Source organism: Trachemys scripta, chromosome 1, assembly GCF_013100865.1.
Source record: "Trachemys scripta elegans isolate TJP31775 chromosome 1, CAS_Tse_1.0, whole genome shotgun sequence".
Taxonomy (NCBI): domain Eukaryota; kingdom Metazoa; phylum Chordata; order Testudines; family Emydidae; genus Trachemys; species Trachemys scripta.
In genome coordinates this window covers 229,500,418-229,513,760 of record NC_048298.1, presented here as the reverse complement: position 1 = coordinate 229,513,760, position 13,343 = coordinate 229,500,418, and the positions used below count along the sequence as shown (strand labels likewise).

At 42.0% G+C, this 13,343-nt stretch overlaps 1 protein-coding gene across 2 annotated transcripts in view; it reads right to left on the bottom strand.

Moving 5' to 3' along the window:
* Positions 1 to 13,343, bottom strand: part of TMEM131 (transmembrane protein 131) — a 169,095-nt gene that overhangs the window by 4,261 nt on the left and 151,491 nt on the right. For both annotated transcript variants that reach the window (XM_034757930.1, XM_034757929.1), the window contains 4 exons: positions 11,775 to 11,940; positions 2,934 to 3,055; positions 2,752 to 2,848; positions 1,369 to 1,466 (listed from right to left, as the gene is read on the bottom strand). In XM_034757930.1, the coding sequence (XP_034613821.1) occupies positions 1,369 to 1,466; positions 2,752 to 2,848; positions 2,934 to 3,055; positions 11,775 to 11,940 (483 nt within the window). The remainder of the gene's footprint in view (positions 1 to 1,368; positions 1,467 to 2,751; positions 2,849 to 2,933; positions 3,056 to 11,774; positions 11,941 to 13,343) is intronic.

Here is a 13,343-nt window from a genome sequence, read left to right as displayed (position 1 = left end):
GGGGGGCAGTTGGGGGGGTCTTAGGAGGGGGCTGTTAGGGGACAAGGAACAGGGAGTCTTAGGTAGAGGGTGGGGTTCTGGAGGGCAGTTAGGAGCAGGGGTCCCAGGAGGGGGCAGTCAGGGGACAAGGAGCGGGGGGGTGGGAGGTTGGGAGTTCTGGGGGGGAGCTGTCAGGGGGCAGGAGTGGGGAGAGGGATCGGAGCAGTCAGGGGACAGGGAGCAGAGGGGTTTAGATGGGTTGGGAGTTCTGTGGGGGGCTGTCAGGGGGTAGGGAGTGGTTGGATGGGGCGTGGGAGTCCCAGGGGTCTGTCTGGGGGTGGGGGTGTGGATAAGGGTTGGGGCAGTCAGGGGACAAGAGGCAGGGAGGCTTAGATAGGGGGTGGAGTCCTGGGGGGCAGTTAGGGGCAGAGGTCCCAGGAGGGGGCAGTCAGGGGACAAGGAACGGGGGGAGGGTTGGGGGTTCTGGGGGGGCGGGAAGTGGGAGGGGCAGGGGCGGGGCTCCTCCCGTCCTCTTTTTTGCTTGCTGAAATATGGTAACCCTACCATACTACCACATGAGAAGTCAATCCAACACAACAAGACCCAATGGCATAAATCCGAGACCTCATAAAGCTTCACAGCAGAAAACCGTTTGAAGGTGTCAGCTTCAAATAAGAGTATAATCTAAGCCTACTTTTTATTCCTAACGAAGTGAAGCAACATACATCTGTTGTCTCTCTTTGTCCACTTTAGGACAGTCAAAACCAGAATGTTACTGTCGCTACAGTTTCAGCACATAAGTAATATCAAAATAAATTGCTATTTCTTCTGGGCTTAGATATTAGACCATCGGCTCTCAACCTTTCCAGACTACTGTACCCCTTCAGGAATCTGATTTATCTTGTGTACCCCAAGTTTCACCTGACTTAAAAACTACTTGGCTACAAAATCAGACAAAAAAAATACAAAAAAGTGTGTCAGCCACACTTACTGAAAAATTTCTTACTTTCTCATTTATACCATATAATTATAAAGGAAATCAATTGGACTATAAATATTTTATTTATATTTCTGTGTATAGTATATAGAGCAGTATAAACAAGTCACTGTATGAAATTTTCATTTGTACTGATGTCGCTTGTGCTTTTTATGTAGCTTGTTGTAAAACTAGGCAAATATCCAGATGAGTTGATGTACCCTCTGGAAGACCTCTGTGTACCCCTTGGGTTATGCATACTCCTTGTTGAGAACCATTGTATAGACCATTCCTTCCCCCTTAAACAAAAAAACTGAAGAACTATTTTTATTTTTCCAATATGGAGAAAGGAATGAAGAATTTTTCACACTCCACCAATTATTATTTACTAATTTTAGTGTTAAAAAGCTCACCTCCAGTTAAGTTGAAAGAATTTCCAAATGCTGAGAATGAATTGAGGGGTGTGAAGTCAGGGCTGCTAGGGTTGCTGATGGGACTCCACAAACCAGAACTAAACATACAGGGGGAGGAACAATACACAAAAGTTAACACTGAAATTGTATCACTAATGATAACAACTTAGTGCTATACATATAAACATTGTGTGGAACAAACAGATATATTGTTAGGAAGTACAAGTCGAAATAGGAGACCACGTGTAAAGAGAACTGAAGTATTTTAAATATATATATTTTTTAATTTTAACTTATTATTGCACTCAGTTAATTTAGATTTTTCTTATTTGGCCCTAAGTATTTCAGTTAGCCTTTTTGCTTACTTTTCTGTTGGCACCTGTCTTATGAGAGAGAAACCTCTCTGGAAATAGAGCAGATTAGTTAATTGCTGATACAGTTATAACAAGTGCACGTTTGACAATAGCTCTTTCGCTCAATTTCTCAGAAGTTTTTGGTGTCACAATCTAAGAGAAATTCTCTGCCAGCCAGTGAAGTCTAGGTTCTAAATTATTTGAGAGATCCCTTAAAAGAAAGCCATTCAATTACTAAGTTTGTAGTTTCTGGATTTAAATTTAATGAAAAGCAGATAGGTTAACTGGGATCAATAACAAATGGGGGGAGGGAGGGAGAAGCTTGGTCAGAAAAGCAGAAGCCTAGTTGATGTCTAGTTCTTACTCCATAACAGTTACTAGATGTGTGACAAACATCCTCCCTCAGAGCTCATTTTCTCCCATTGCTCTAATAACAACGTTGATGTAACATTCATTCCCACTTCACATAGGTCACGCTGCCAACTGGGGAGTATCAGTTAGTCTGACTACACTCTGCTTCTGCCCTCAACATTGGGAAATGCAGTCACCATTCCTGCCCTCAAGGTTAAATTAGGAGAGGAAGAGCGTTGCACTTGGTTCCCCTGCTCTGTGGTCAGAAATTCCACCTATAGGCTACATCAGGTGAACCTAGTGCATGCTTCTCAAGATGCTGAGAAAGCCACGTGGGTTCCCTATTGTTTGGATGGGGACGAAGATAGAATTGTCTCGCAAAGGGAAAAAAGAGTTAAAGAAAGGATAAGAATCAGATGCCATTAAGGGCACTTTCCCCTACTTCCAAGTCACCCATATAGGTCTGAAACTTGGACATGCTAATGATACTCATGTTTAGAAGGTCATCTTCCGATATCCAACTCGGAAATTTTTAATAAAAGAATCCCTTCTAGGAACCAGAATGAGCTCCTCTTAGCCATGCAGAGAATGCCTCTGTTGACTTCATGTGTATTCCCTAGGGTTTTTATATGGGTGGTGAGGGGATAGGGGGGATGGTTACTAGAAGTGTATTAGTTACCTGTCAGAGCCATCGCTGTCAACAGGTGTGTGAGAAATGCTGATATTGCCAGAAACATCTGCTTTATTTGGTGAAACCTTTGCTAATCCACTACCACCTGCAACAATGAATTCAAATTAAGTAAAGCAATGAAATGGTACAAGAACATCATTCAACACTGTACTCCAAAACAGTGCCATTACCTGGGCTCTTGTCGTAACCTGCAGCTACAGCAGCAAAGGTGGGATTTCCGTTCCTGCCAGGGAGAGAGGCTGCCTTTGCCAACTTGTGTTTGATACCGTTAAAGGGCTTGCTTTTTGTTTCACTGGGTGGGGAAAAAAAGGTAAAATGTTGGGATTCAGCACATTACTACAAAAGGAAGTTCTCAGGACTAGTATTTAACTGGCTTTGCAATTATATAAAGTTATTACAGAAATAGCTTAGTGACCTTTTTGACCAGAATACAATACCGCACTAGCTCCCAAAGCCCAGTTTTTAATTATCCTGTTGACATTTAGATCTGTGACTAGAACAACCAGATGTCAATAATTTGACTACATAATCAAACAAAGGAATTACTATTGAGTGATTACAAACACAGAGGCTCCAAGCAGCAGCATTGCTGAGATCTAGAGGAAATACATTAGTTTTCTTAATCTGGAAGAAAAGTTTGGTTAGGCAGGACCTAGAAAATAAAGGCAAGAAGGGTTGAATTCCTACAGAATATGGAGGACCCCCTTGGAGGATGAATTAGTTAGGATGTGGGGTGGGGGACAAAGGTAGGTGAATGGAAAAATTACTTGTAATATACAGGTTGCAAAAGATCATCAGATTTGGGTCCATGCTTCTAGCTTGGATGGAGTAAACTTTCTGAAGCTTAGAATTCTAAACCTAATGGTTCCAGCAGGAGGTGTCATGTTCTGCCCCACAATGCAACCATTTCTAAATCCTAGTGCCTCCTGCCATTAGCTGCTTTGTAAGCAAAAAGTGGAAATGTACAAATTTTGAAAAATCAAATGGATTACAGAATTTTGGGCTCTGAAGGGAGGTGCTCAGTGGAGCAATGATCTAATATATCCTTCCGTCTTCAGCAAACGTTACAAGGAAAGTAATTTTATTTTCAAAAGATGCCAGCTGAAATAGGTCCCCACTCTTGGAGACTTAATTTCCAGAGTATTTCTCTCAAAATTTTTTTAGAAGTAAACATACCTGTATGAACAGAAAAGTGACAAGTACAAGCAGAAGCAAATATACTGCAAGGTAGCAATGTGCTTTATTCAGATGAACCTATCTTAGAAGTTACTTAATGAAGGGATAAAATACATCAAGAGAGAGAAAGTTATACCAGAAAATAAAGCTACTGTGGAGTGGGAGACCTGGAGCACTGCTCGTTCAGAGAATTCCTATAGCACTGCTGGGCTAAGTTTACAAGCTTGTGGTGACATAGGCCATGCAGTAACACCTCATAGAAGCACGCAAGTAACTTCATTTGGCTGTCCTCCAAATCTCACGGTTAAATGATTACCAGATGCTGGGGGCATGTGATACACTCCTCTCTGACTAACCCAGGGGTCAGCAACCTTTGGCACGCGGCTCGCGAGGGTAAGCCCCCTGGTGGGCCGGGCCGGTTTGTTTACCTGCCACGTCTGCAGGTTCGGCCAATCGCGACTCCCACTGGCGGCAGGAAGCGGCGGCCAGCACACCCCTCGGCCCGCGCCGCTCCCTGCCACCCCCATTGGCCTGGAGAGGCGAACCGCAGCCAGTGGGAGCCACGATCGGCCAAACCTGCGGACGTGGCAAGAAAACAAACCGGTCTGGCCCGCCAAGGTGCTTACCCTGGCAAGCCGCATGCAAAAGGTTGCCGATCCCTGGACTAACCATAGCACATATCTATAAAGTTACAAGTCTATGGAACAAAAATATGAGATGCAGCCAGCCATTTGACATGGCTCTTGGAAACACCATAACCTAGTGTATCAGGTTAAAATGAAACAGAAAACTTAAAGCCCTTTCTAAGGGTTTTTAGGTTTCACTACAGATGAAAACTTCAGGACCTGTTTATGTTTAGTTTTCGTAGAAGAGCCTTGCTGGGAAGGCATAAAGGCAGAGGAAGAAAGTTGGCTGGATAACTGATTTAATTAAGGTGGAATTTAAGCACTGCCTTTGAAAGGAATTTAGGTGCCTGAACATCCGAAGTATCCAGTGACTCAAGGGGATGTTTTAGTAGCTCCCTAAATACCACGTTAATATCTTACAACACCTGGGACTTTTTAGTGGGAGGTTTTAAATGCAATGAAGTCCCTCATGAGACTGATGACTTTGGGCTGCAGAGAAACTGGTCTATTTTCTATATGGCTATGAAGTTGAAATGGCTGTGAAATGTATTTTACGGATGAGATCTGTAGCACATACTAAGACAGAAGAAGAAAGTCAAACAGGTTCTCTCTCCTTTCATTGGTTTGCTTTTCTGGAAGACTCCTGAGCAGACAGAACTTCAGACACATGCTTAGGCACATCTCTAGCCCCTTAGGAGCCATGCTATCCTGAGCTGGGTTGTAGTAAGGTTCAGAGTTTAAATGTAACAAGCTAGTTTCTCTCTTTCATGAGCTGGTCAAGTCCTTTACTACTACAGTTAATGAGGGAAACATGTACATCAACCCCCCAACTTCCAGTAGGCACAGAAGACTTTTATTCTCAGTGTGCTTCACTCAATGCCATGTGCAGAAAACTAGTAACTTTGCAGAGAGGCAAAGTGAACAAATCTATCCTAGGTACACACCATTCAAGGAGAGATTATTTTCCTTGTACAGTTCCTGGAGTTGTTCTTGAGGTGTGCACGCACCTTCAGAAAATTTTGGTGTCAGTGCCCATTTGGCCCCTGCATATGCCCCACAGATCCTTGTTCTCAAAAACTTCCCTCAGTTCCTTCTCCACTGCAAAGCCCAAAAAAGGTGACTCCAAAGCAGAGTGGAAAGAGAGCAGGTAGTGAAGCACCCACAGGGACACCCATCTCAAAGAACTCCAGTAACCTCTCAGAGTCGTGTTGCTATGTGTGCTCCACTTGAGGACTCCTTAATAGTACCCCCTGAAGAACATGGGGGCTTTGGAACTCAGTCTAAGGCTGCCTACAGGACTGCAGAGCCAAAGCCAGCATCTGCCCAGGAAGCATCAACCAATGTATAATGTCTTGAGGAAGTGTGGGTCCAAGCCCATGCAGCAACCTTGCATATTTCTGTAAAAGGACATGTCCTTTAGCAGGGCCACAGACATGCAATACAATCTGGTAGAATGAGCGATGACCTTAAGCAGGCAGAGTATATTAGCAAGTGCATAACAAAAGAGTACGCAACCAGAAACTTAGAAAGCATCTAAGTAATTACTGGAACCCCTTTAGCTCTGTTGGCAATAAAAACAAAATCTCAGGGAAGATCAAAAAGATCTAGCTTTGTCCAGATAGATAGTCAATGCTCTCCCAACATCTAAGGTACAAAGACCAACTTCCTGTCTTGACTGATGAGGCTTGTGATAGACTACTGGGAGATTAATTAATTCATTGATATGAAAATCCTAAGTAATCTTGGATAGAAAGTGTGGATATGGTCAGAGAGAAACTTTATCTTTGACAAAGATGGAAACGGTTGACCCTCCATATAAAGCTCACAGTTTCTCCAGCCTTTTGGGCAGAGATAATAACCACGAGGAATGCGGTTTTCATGGAGAGGTTCAGAATTGAACAGGCTGCTAATGATTCAAAGTGTGGCTTCACCAGAGCATTGAGAACTAACTTTAAGTCCCGGGTGGGAGTAGAGTGTCTAACATTCGGGAAGAGGTCTAGTAGATCCTTTATAAATCTCAACATTGCAGAGTAAGCAAATACTGAGAAGGCTTGTATGGGAGAATGGAATGCTGTGATGGCAGCTATGTGAATTTTAATGGAACCCAAAGAAAGGCCTCTTTCTTCAGAATGAATCAACAGGAGACAAACTATGTTGAGTACACCAGTGCTAAAACCTTTTCTATTTCTGAAAGCAAGGTAAGTTTTTCTGGTAGTAGACATTCAGCAGAACCTCTTAAACTTCTGTGGTGCAAGAAAGTACAGCTTTGAGAAACATCAAGATCAGTGGTTCTCAAACTAGGGCCACCGCTTGTTCAGGGAAAGCACCTGGCGGGCTGGGCCGGTTTGTTTACCTGCCGCGTCCGCAGGTTCAGCCGATCGCGACTCCCACTAGCCATTTGGAGATGAGCTCTGGCTGTGGTGGGGTCAAGAACGGCCCCTATAAACTCTATCCTTTGTAAAGGTAGGAGGGAGGATTTCATGAAGATGAGCTGGAGACCAAGACTGTTGAACAGTCGTAGCCCTGAAACTGCCAATTTGACATCTGTGTAGAAGTGTCCCTTGATAAGCCAATTGTTGAGGCCAGGGAAGACCATTACTCCCCACCGATGAAGTTGTGCAGCCACCATTTCCATGACTTTTGTGAACAGCCTGGGAGCGGTAGCTAATCTGAAAGAAAGGACATGATATTGGTAGTGGTTCTGCCTCACCATGAAACATCTCCGAACAGTCAAGGTCACAAAGCAGTCCCCAGGTCCAGAGATGGAATGATGGCTGAGCGCCATCATCTTTAATTTCTATACCCTGACAAAGGTATTCTGCATCTGTAGATCTAAAAATCAGTCTCCATTTGCCTCTCTTTTTGGTAACCAAGTCGTCCTTGGAATAAAGCCCTCTTCTCTTGTGTGGAGTGGGAACTAGTTCCATTGCTCCTAAACAGAGAAGGGACTGAACTTCTTGCTTCAGAAGAGGTTTGTGAGAGGGGTCCCTGAAAAGGGACAGAGAAGAGGGTGGCAAGGGGGCATGAAGCAGAAATGAATGGTGTATCCTGAAGTTATAACCTCCAAAACCATCTGTTGGAAGTAATCTGTTCTCATGAGGTATGAAAATGGAAAACAGAATCCCCATAATATGGAAAAGTTTGATGGGGTAAGATGGTGCAACAACAGGTCTGGATTGCAGGAGTGTTCATGGCTCTCAACAGAAAACTTAAAAGGAACGTTGGCCTTTGTCAACTGCTGAGTCGTGGTTGCTGTAGCAGATGAAGATCTTCCCTTTTGAAAGCTGGGCTTTTTTCTAGGTGGTTCTGATGGTCTATGTAAAGTGGAGAACTGAAAAGGATGTGATCTGCACTATCTGATATAGACAAAACCTTTTATTTGCAGGTGGACATATGCCCAGCGAACATGGACGAGCTCTGGATTCCTTCAAAGTACGCAGCAAATCATCTGTGGTGTCCCTGAATAACTTTAGACCATTGAAAAGGAGGTCCCCTTACCACGTTCTGGACCTCACATGGCTCCTGAGGATTGGAGCCATGATGCCTTGCACATTACTACAGCTGTAGCAGTAGAAAAAGAAGCTTGCTGGGCTATTCTAGCCAAGAGCTACCCTTCTGCAATGATGGCTTGAAACTGCTCTTGTGGAAGATGTTCAATAAGAGCTAATTGTTGTATAATTAATGTGATTGTATTTTTCCAGAATTGCCTGTGCCCCAAAAGGTCCAAATACTTGTGATCCTTGTCATGGGGAGTAGTCTTTGCCCATGCCTGAAAGAAGAACTCAGCAGGGGTGGAGTAGGGGTGTGGGCAGGGGAAATAAAAACTGCCATCCCCCAGCTACCTTTTGTTTTAATACCTTTTGTTTGGTCTCTTAGTTGTTGGGGGTGGGGAGTAGTAGCAGGAGTCTGACAGATGGATCGGGTAGGTTCTATAAAATAGGGAGGGCTCCCATGCTGATGACCATGTATGCAATATCTCAAACAATTTGTGCCGTATTTTCTGCACTACTTCTAATAGGAACGATCAGATCTTGAAACTGTCTGAAAAAGTAAACATGAGATGACAGCTTCATTCAAAGAGAAAGAAGAAATATTAGATTGTGGAGTAGCTTCCTTGTCAGGTCTTCTTTCCTGGTTCTCGAATGTGTCATCCTGTCTTGGAGATTGTTGAGAAGGAACAGAAGCCCTCCACACAGCTAAAGTTGGTCATCCATGCTCTCATCCTAATTACTGCAACAACTCTCTCTCTGGCCTTGAAAAAATACAGTCTTGCCCTACTGATATCCATTCAGAAGGCTGCTCAAAGATGATATTAAGGGCCTGTTGCTTTGATCATGTCACCCTTCTCTTTGAATCTCTCCAGTGACTCCGCCTGTTCATTCACACCAAACCTAAGCTTCCTGTCTTCATTTACAAGGGTCTTCAGAGCCTATTCCCACCCCACTACCTATGACCTCTCATTCAGTATTGAAATGTTGACTCCTGCCTCCAGTCAGCAACTACCTCCAGACTCCACTGGCCACTTACTACATCTTCAGACACTCCTTTGTGCTTTCTTCCACTTGGAGGAGCTCCCTGTAAACATCTGAAAAACTACCTCATTATCCTCCTTCAAACTCTCCTTTGACATGATGCCTACAAAAAATGTAAGAGTTAGTTGGTTGATGTGTAGAGGCCACTGCCAATCAGGCTGACCACTGTGGTACCACTGTGTTCTTGTACTCGTCACTCTGTCTCTCTGTATTCATTTGATATCTCATCGTATACTTAGGCTGTGCAAGGCAGGGACAGTCTTTGTTTTGTGTCCGTACAGCACCTAGCACAATGGAGTCCTGGTCCATGACTAGTACTCCAAGGCATATGATGATTATTTTTTTTAATTAACTACTCAGAATTACAACTTCTAGACAAACTAAATTTCAGAATACTGTTAAGCAGAGGACGGCATCGTCCCATTTCAGTAATTTTAATCCCCACAAAACAAGCACATCTACCCAAACTCACTGGAGGAAAATTTAAGCATCATACTGATTAAAAGCCACTGCAAATCCTCACTGAAATTAATGGAAGTCTTCCAATTGATTTCAATGGGCACTGGATAAGGTCTTGAGTGCTCTTAAACGAGCAGATGACTGAGCCAGTGCTGATTTGAAAAATTTAACAAGCCTATTCTCTAGTTTTGCCACTCTAAGCTGGTAAGAAAGACTGTTGATATGCAGCCATATTTTAGCCATCAAATGTGGAGAAAAATCAAGTTACATGAAATCTGAGCAGAAAGGTCATACTTAAAAGATTAACTATGTTCTATAACATTACCTCAGTATTTTACTGTTCCCTGGATATATAGGGAATACCGCAAATATTGAGGTGAATTTGTATAAGGGAAAAGTAAAAAAATTAAGAGAAGTCGTATTTTAATGTTACTTAGTCTCAGTCTACAACAGTAGGGATAGAGGAGCTAATTTTAGCTGCTGGATTTTTAAATTTTATTTGTAAATATATATGATTTTCTTTCAGTAAAGATTATTAACTGTGCCCAGGAAGTAAAATATGTATATTTTTATACTTTAGGGCAGTAAGTTTTTCCAATTATAAGGAGGAATATTGAGATTACACCACTCAGTAGCAACAGAAAAAAAAAATTATCAAAAGAAAATGCAGACGGGAATCAATTTTTCATGGCTACATTGCTATCAGCATCAGTGGGGAAATATAGCTTTATGGGAAAATGCAACACCATTCTAGCTTATGTTTACCATTTCCCCTATATGCTTATAAGAGCCTACTGCAGAACGGCACCAATCAGCTAATTCCATATAATCTATGCTTTTAAAAACTGCTTATGTGCAATTGTAGACATCTGATAATCAGATGGTTAGGACATATAGGCTATTAAGAAGTATATTTCTAGTTTTTTCCACTAAATGTAGAGTTAAGATGAGCAGGAATTTTTCTATCAGATTCCCAGTCATCTGTGTTACATGGAGGATCCCGAGCTTTTAAAAGCACTGCACAGATTTGAGATAATGTCTCTACTATGATATGCACGAAATATTATTTCTTCTAAGTTTGATAAATGTGTGATCATTAAAGTACCAGTGTCCTGTAAATGGATGACTCTGGAAGTAATAAAATGATAGTATATCTATAACTATATTGTGTTCTTACTGGATAAAAGGAGTATATGCCATCATTCTTTTCAATAAACTGGATAAAGCTAGTAAAACCAGGAAGATGTCAGGCCAGGTCTACACTGTAAACTTACATCAGTATAATGGCGTTGCTCAGGGGTGTGGATTTTTCACATCCCTGAGCAATGCATTTATACTGACCTAACCCCTAGTATAGACAGCGCTATGACGACAACAGGGCTTCTCCCATCGACACAGCTACTGCCTCTGGCGGACGTGGACTAACTCTGCCAACTCTGCCTGCTCTCCTATCGGCAAGGCAGTCTTCACTGAAGTGCTACAGCGGCGCAGCTGCACCAGCCGTTAACCCCAAGGGCAACCACAGATTATCACAACAGGGAGATAAATAGGGACGACAATGGAAGTTTAAGAATTTCGGAACTTCTTGCTGAACAGACTGACAACTGGATTTTTTGAAGAAGTCAATGGGATAATTTTCAGCCAGTGTTGCAGTGGCTAACTGGAGTATGTATTAAGATTACTCAAACCTTAACTGGAAAAATCAATCATTGCTTATCATCTTACAGTGAATCAATACATTTTGCCCAACAGTACTCAAACAGCTTAAAATGCAAGTGTCAGAGGAATTCAGTTGTTATATCAATTTCAGCTTCTCAAAAGCAGCAGCAGTAAAATCATGGATACAGAGGTCTCAGCAGCAGCATTTCAACCTCAAGCAGTGGTCTATGATGACACATTTTCCCAATCTGCCACGTTGAAGAATCAAAGTTAAGAAACCCCAACCCATTGCAAAATTACAGGAGTGGTACATATTCAAGAACAAATTCAGAGCATTTTAAATCAAGAACCATAGACACTTACGTGGGAAATGGAAAGAGTATTAAAAGGGAGAGAAAACACATTAAGAAATATATTTTAGGGAAATATATTGGCAGGGGGATGACTTAGATAACCTGACAGCTCTTTTTCCACCTCTAATTTGTATGTTTCTATGAGCTTCACATAATTGCAAAAAGACTGAAAACTTGCTTAACACGAAGTAGAGATTTCAACTTACTTGCTGCAACTGCTGTTCACAATACTACTATAAGTGCTTCGTGGCACAAAAGCTAGAGATGCAGGGGGTGGAGACGGAGAGGCAGGAGTTGGTGAGGTCTGTCGTTGTTTCAAGAAAGCATCTGCGTTGAGGGTTTGCAGAGACAATTTATAAAGGTTGTCGGTAGCTGGGAAACCAAGCAAAAAAGGTCTTATAGTATTCATTTCACCACATGGGCAACTCTTAAGGAGGTTTGTCATCTTTTCTGAAGTACTGTAGCTCCTGCTCAAATTCTCAGAAATTTTTACATTCAAATATATTCATGTAACAATATTTATGTATGAAATATTCATATATCAAATTTTCATAGAAAGAAAATGGAGAATTAAGTGAAATGAATATCAACCAATATAATGTCACAAAAAACTGGGCTGAGGAAAGCTGTCTTGGAGTTGTACTAGTGACAGAACTTCAGCAAAAACTAATTTTATTATAGCCTGTAATTTTCTGCTAATAAACTATCAAATCGTGGTAGTGGCCTTCCACCACAGAGTCTGTGTAGATTTCAGTCGGGTGAAAAAGCTGTTTATCGTTTTTGCTAAAACACCAGGTGAACAAACTTCGGTAAAAATGAAGTTTTCCAACCATTTTGCAAGTCAACCTTTCCCACAGTTCTAGTTCTCAGCGTTTTGTTTAAAAGCTTTTTTTTTTTTTTTTTTTTTTTTTTTTAAATCACTTATAGGTTAATAATTAATGCAGAAAAAACATAGCTCGATCCAGAACCAGATTTAGTCTACAACAGGAGATTTCTGAATTGTCAGCAAAAAAATTGATGCACACTGCAGCACAGGAAGCCCATACTGATATAGTTGCTAATTAAAATTGCTGCAGGACTGCACATCAGACCTATATGAATGTCTTTGGCTATATACCTTTGGGATAGTGAACTGGAGCAAAGGCAGCAGGTATTTTATTTACAAAATGAGTTAAAGCAGGATATAAAAAGCATGGAATGGGTAGAGAAAGGTGCATCTTTAAACCCACCTCCATTTCCCCAATTAAAAATCTCCTATTTTCCTCCATTGTCTGTAGCCTTAGCATCACACTCGACCATAAACTGTTATTCTATCACATCACCTACATCTGACAATCATCACCTCTACACATCCCTACCTTAGCTCCACCTCTGCTGTAATTTTCATCCATGCCACTTAGCTCCTATCACACTGACCTTTTCCTATGGTCTTCATTAGTGCCTGCTCGCTCAATGCAGAAGGCTGCTGCTTCTCTCTTACACACCTAGAAAGTGGAACCATGTCCACCCCTCCACTCTCCACCTACCCCAGAACTAGAGCTCCCCATTATCTTTCAATGTTTTGTGGCTGAAACTCTGACTCCAGGGAAGATGAATATATAGGGGCAGGAAAGCAAAAACCAAAACCAACAAACAAATGCTATTATAATCACTACAAGAGGCATATGTTTACATCCAAAGCAATCTGTGCCAGCAGCGGCAAAGATCTTCCTGAGAAAGTGGAATCAAGCAGGAACTCTGCATTTCACAATTTCCTCCCCTCCACTGTTGGCATA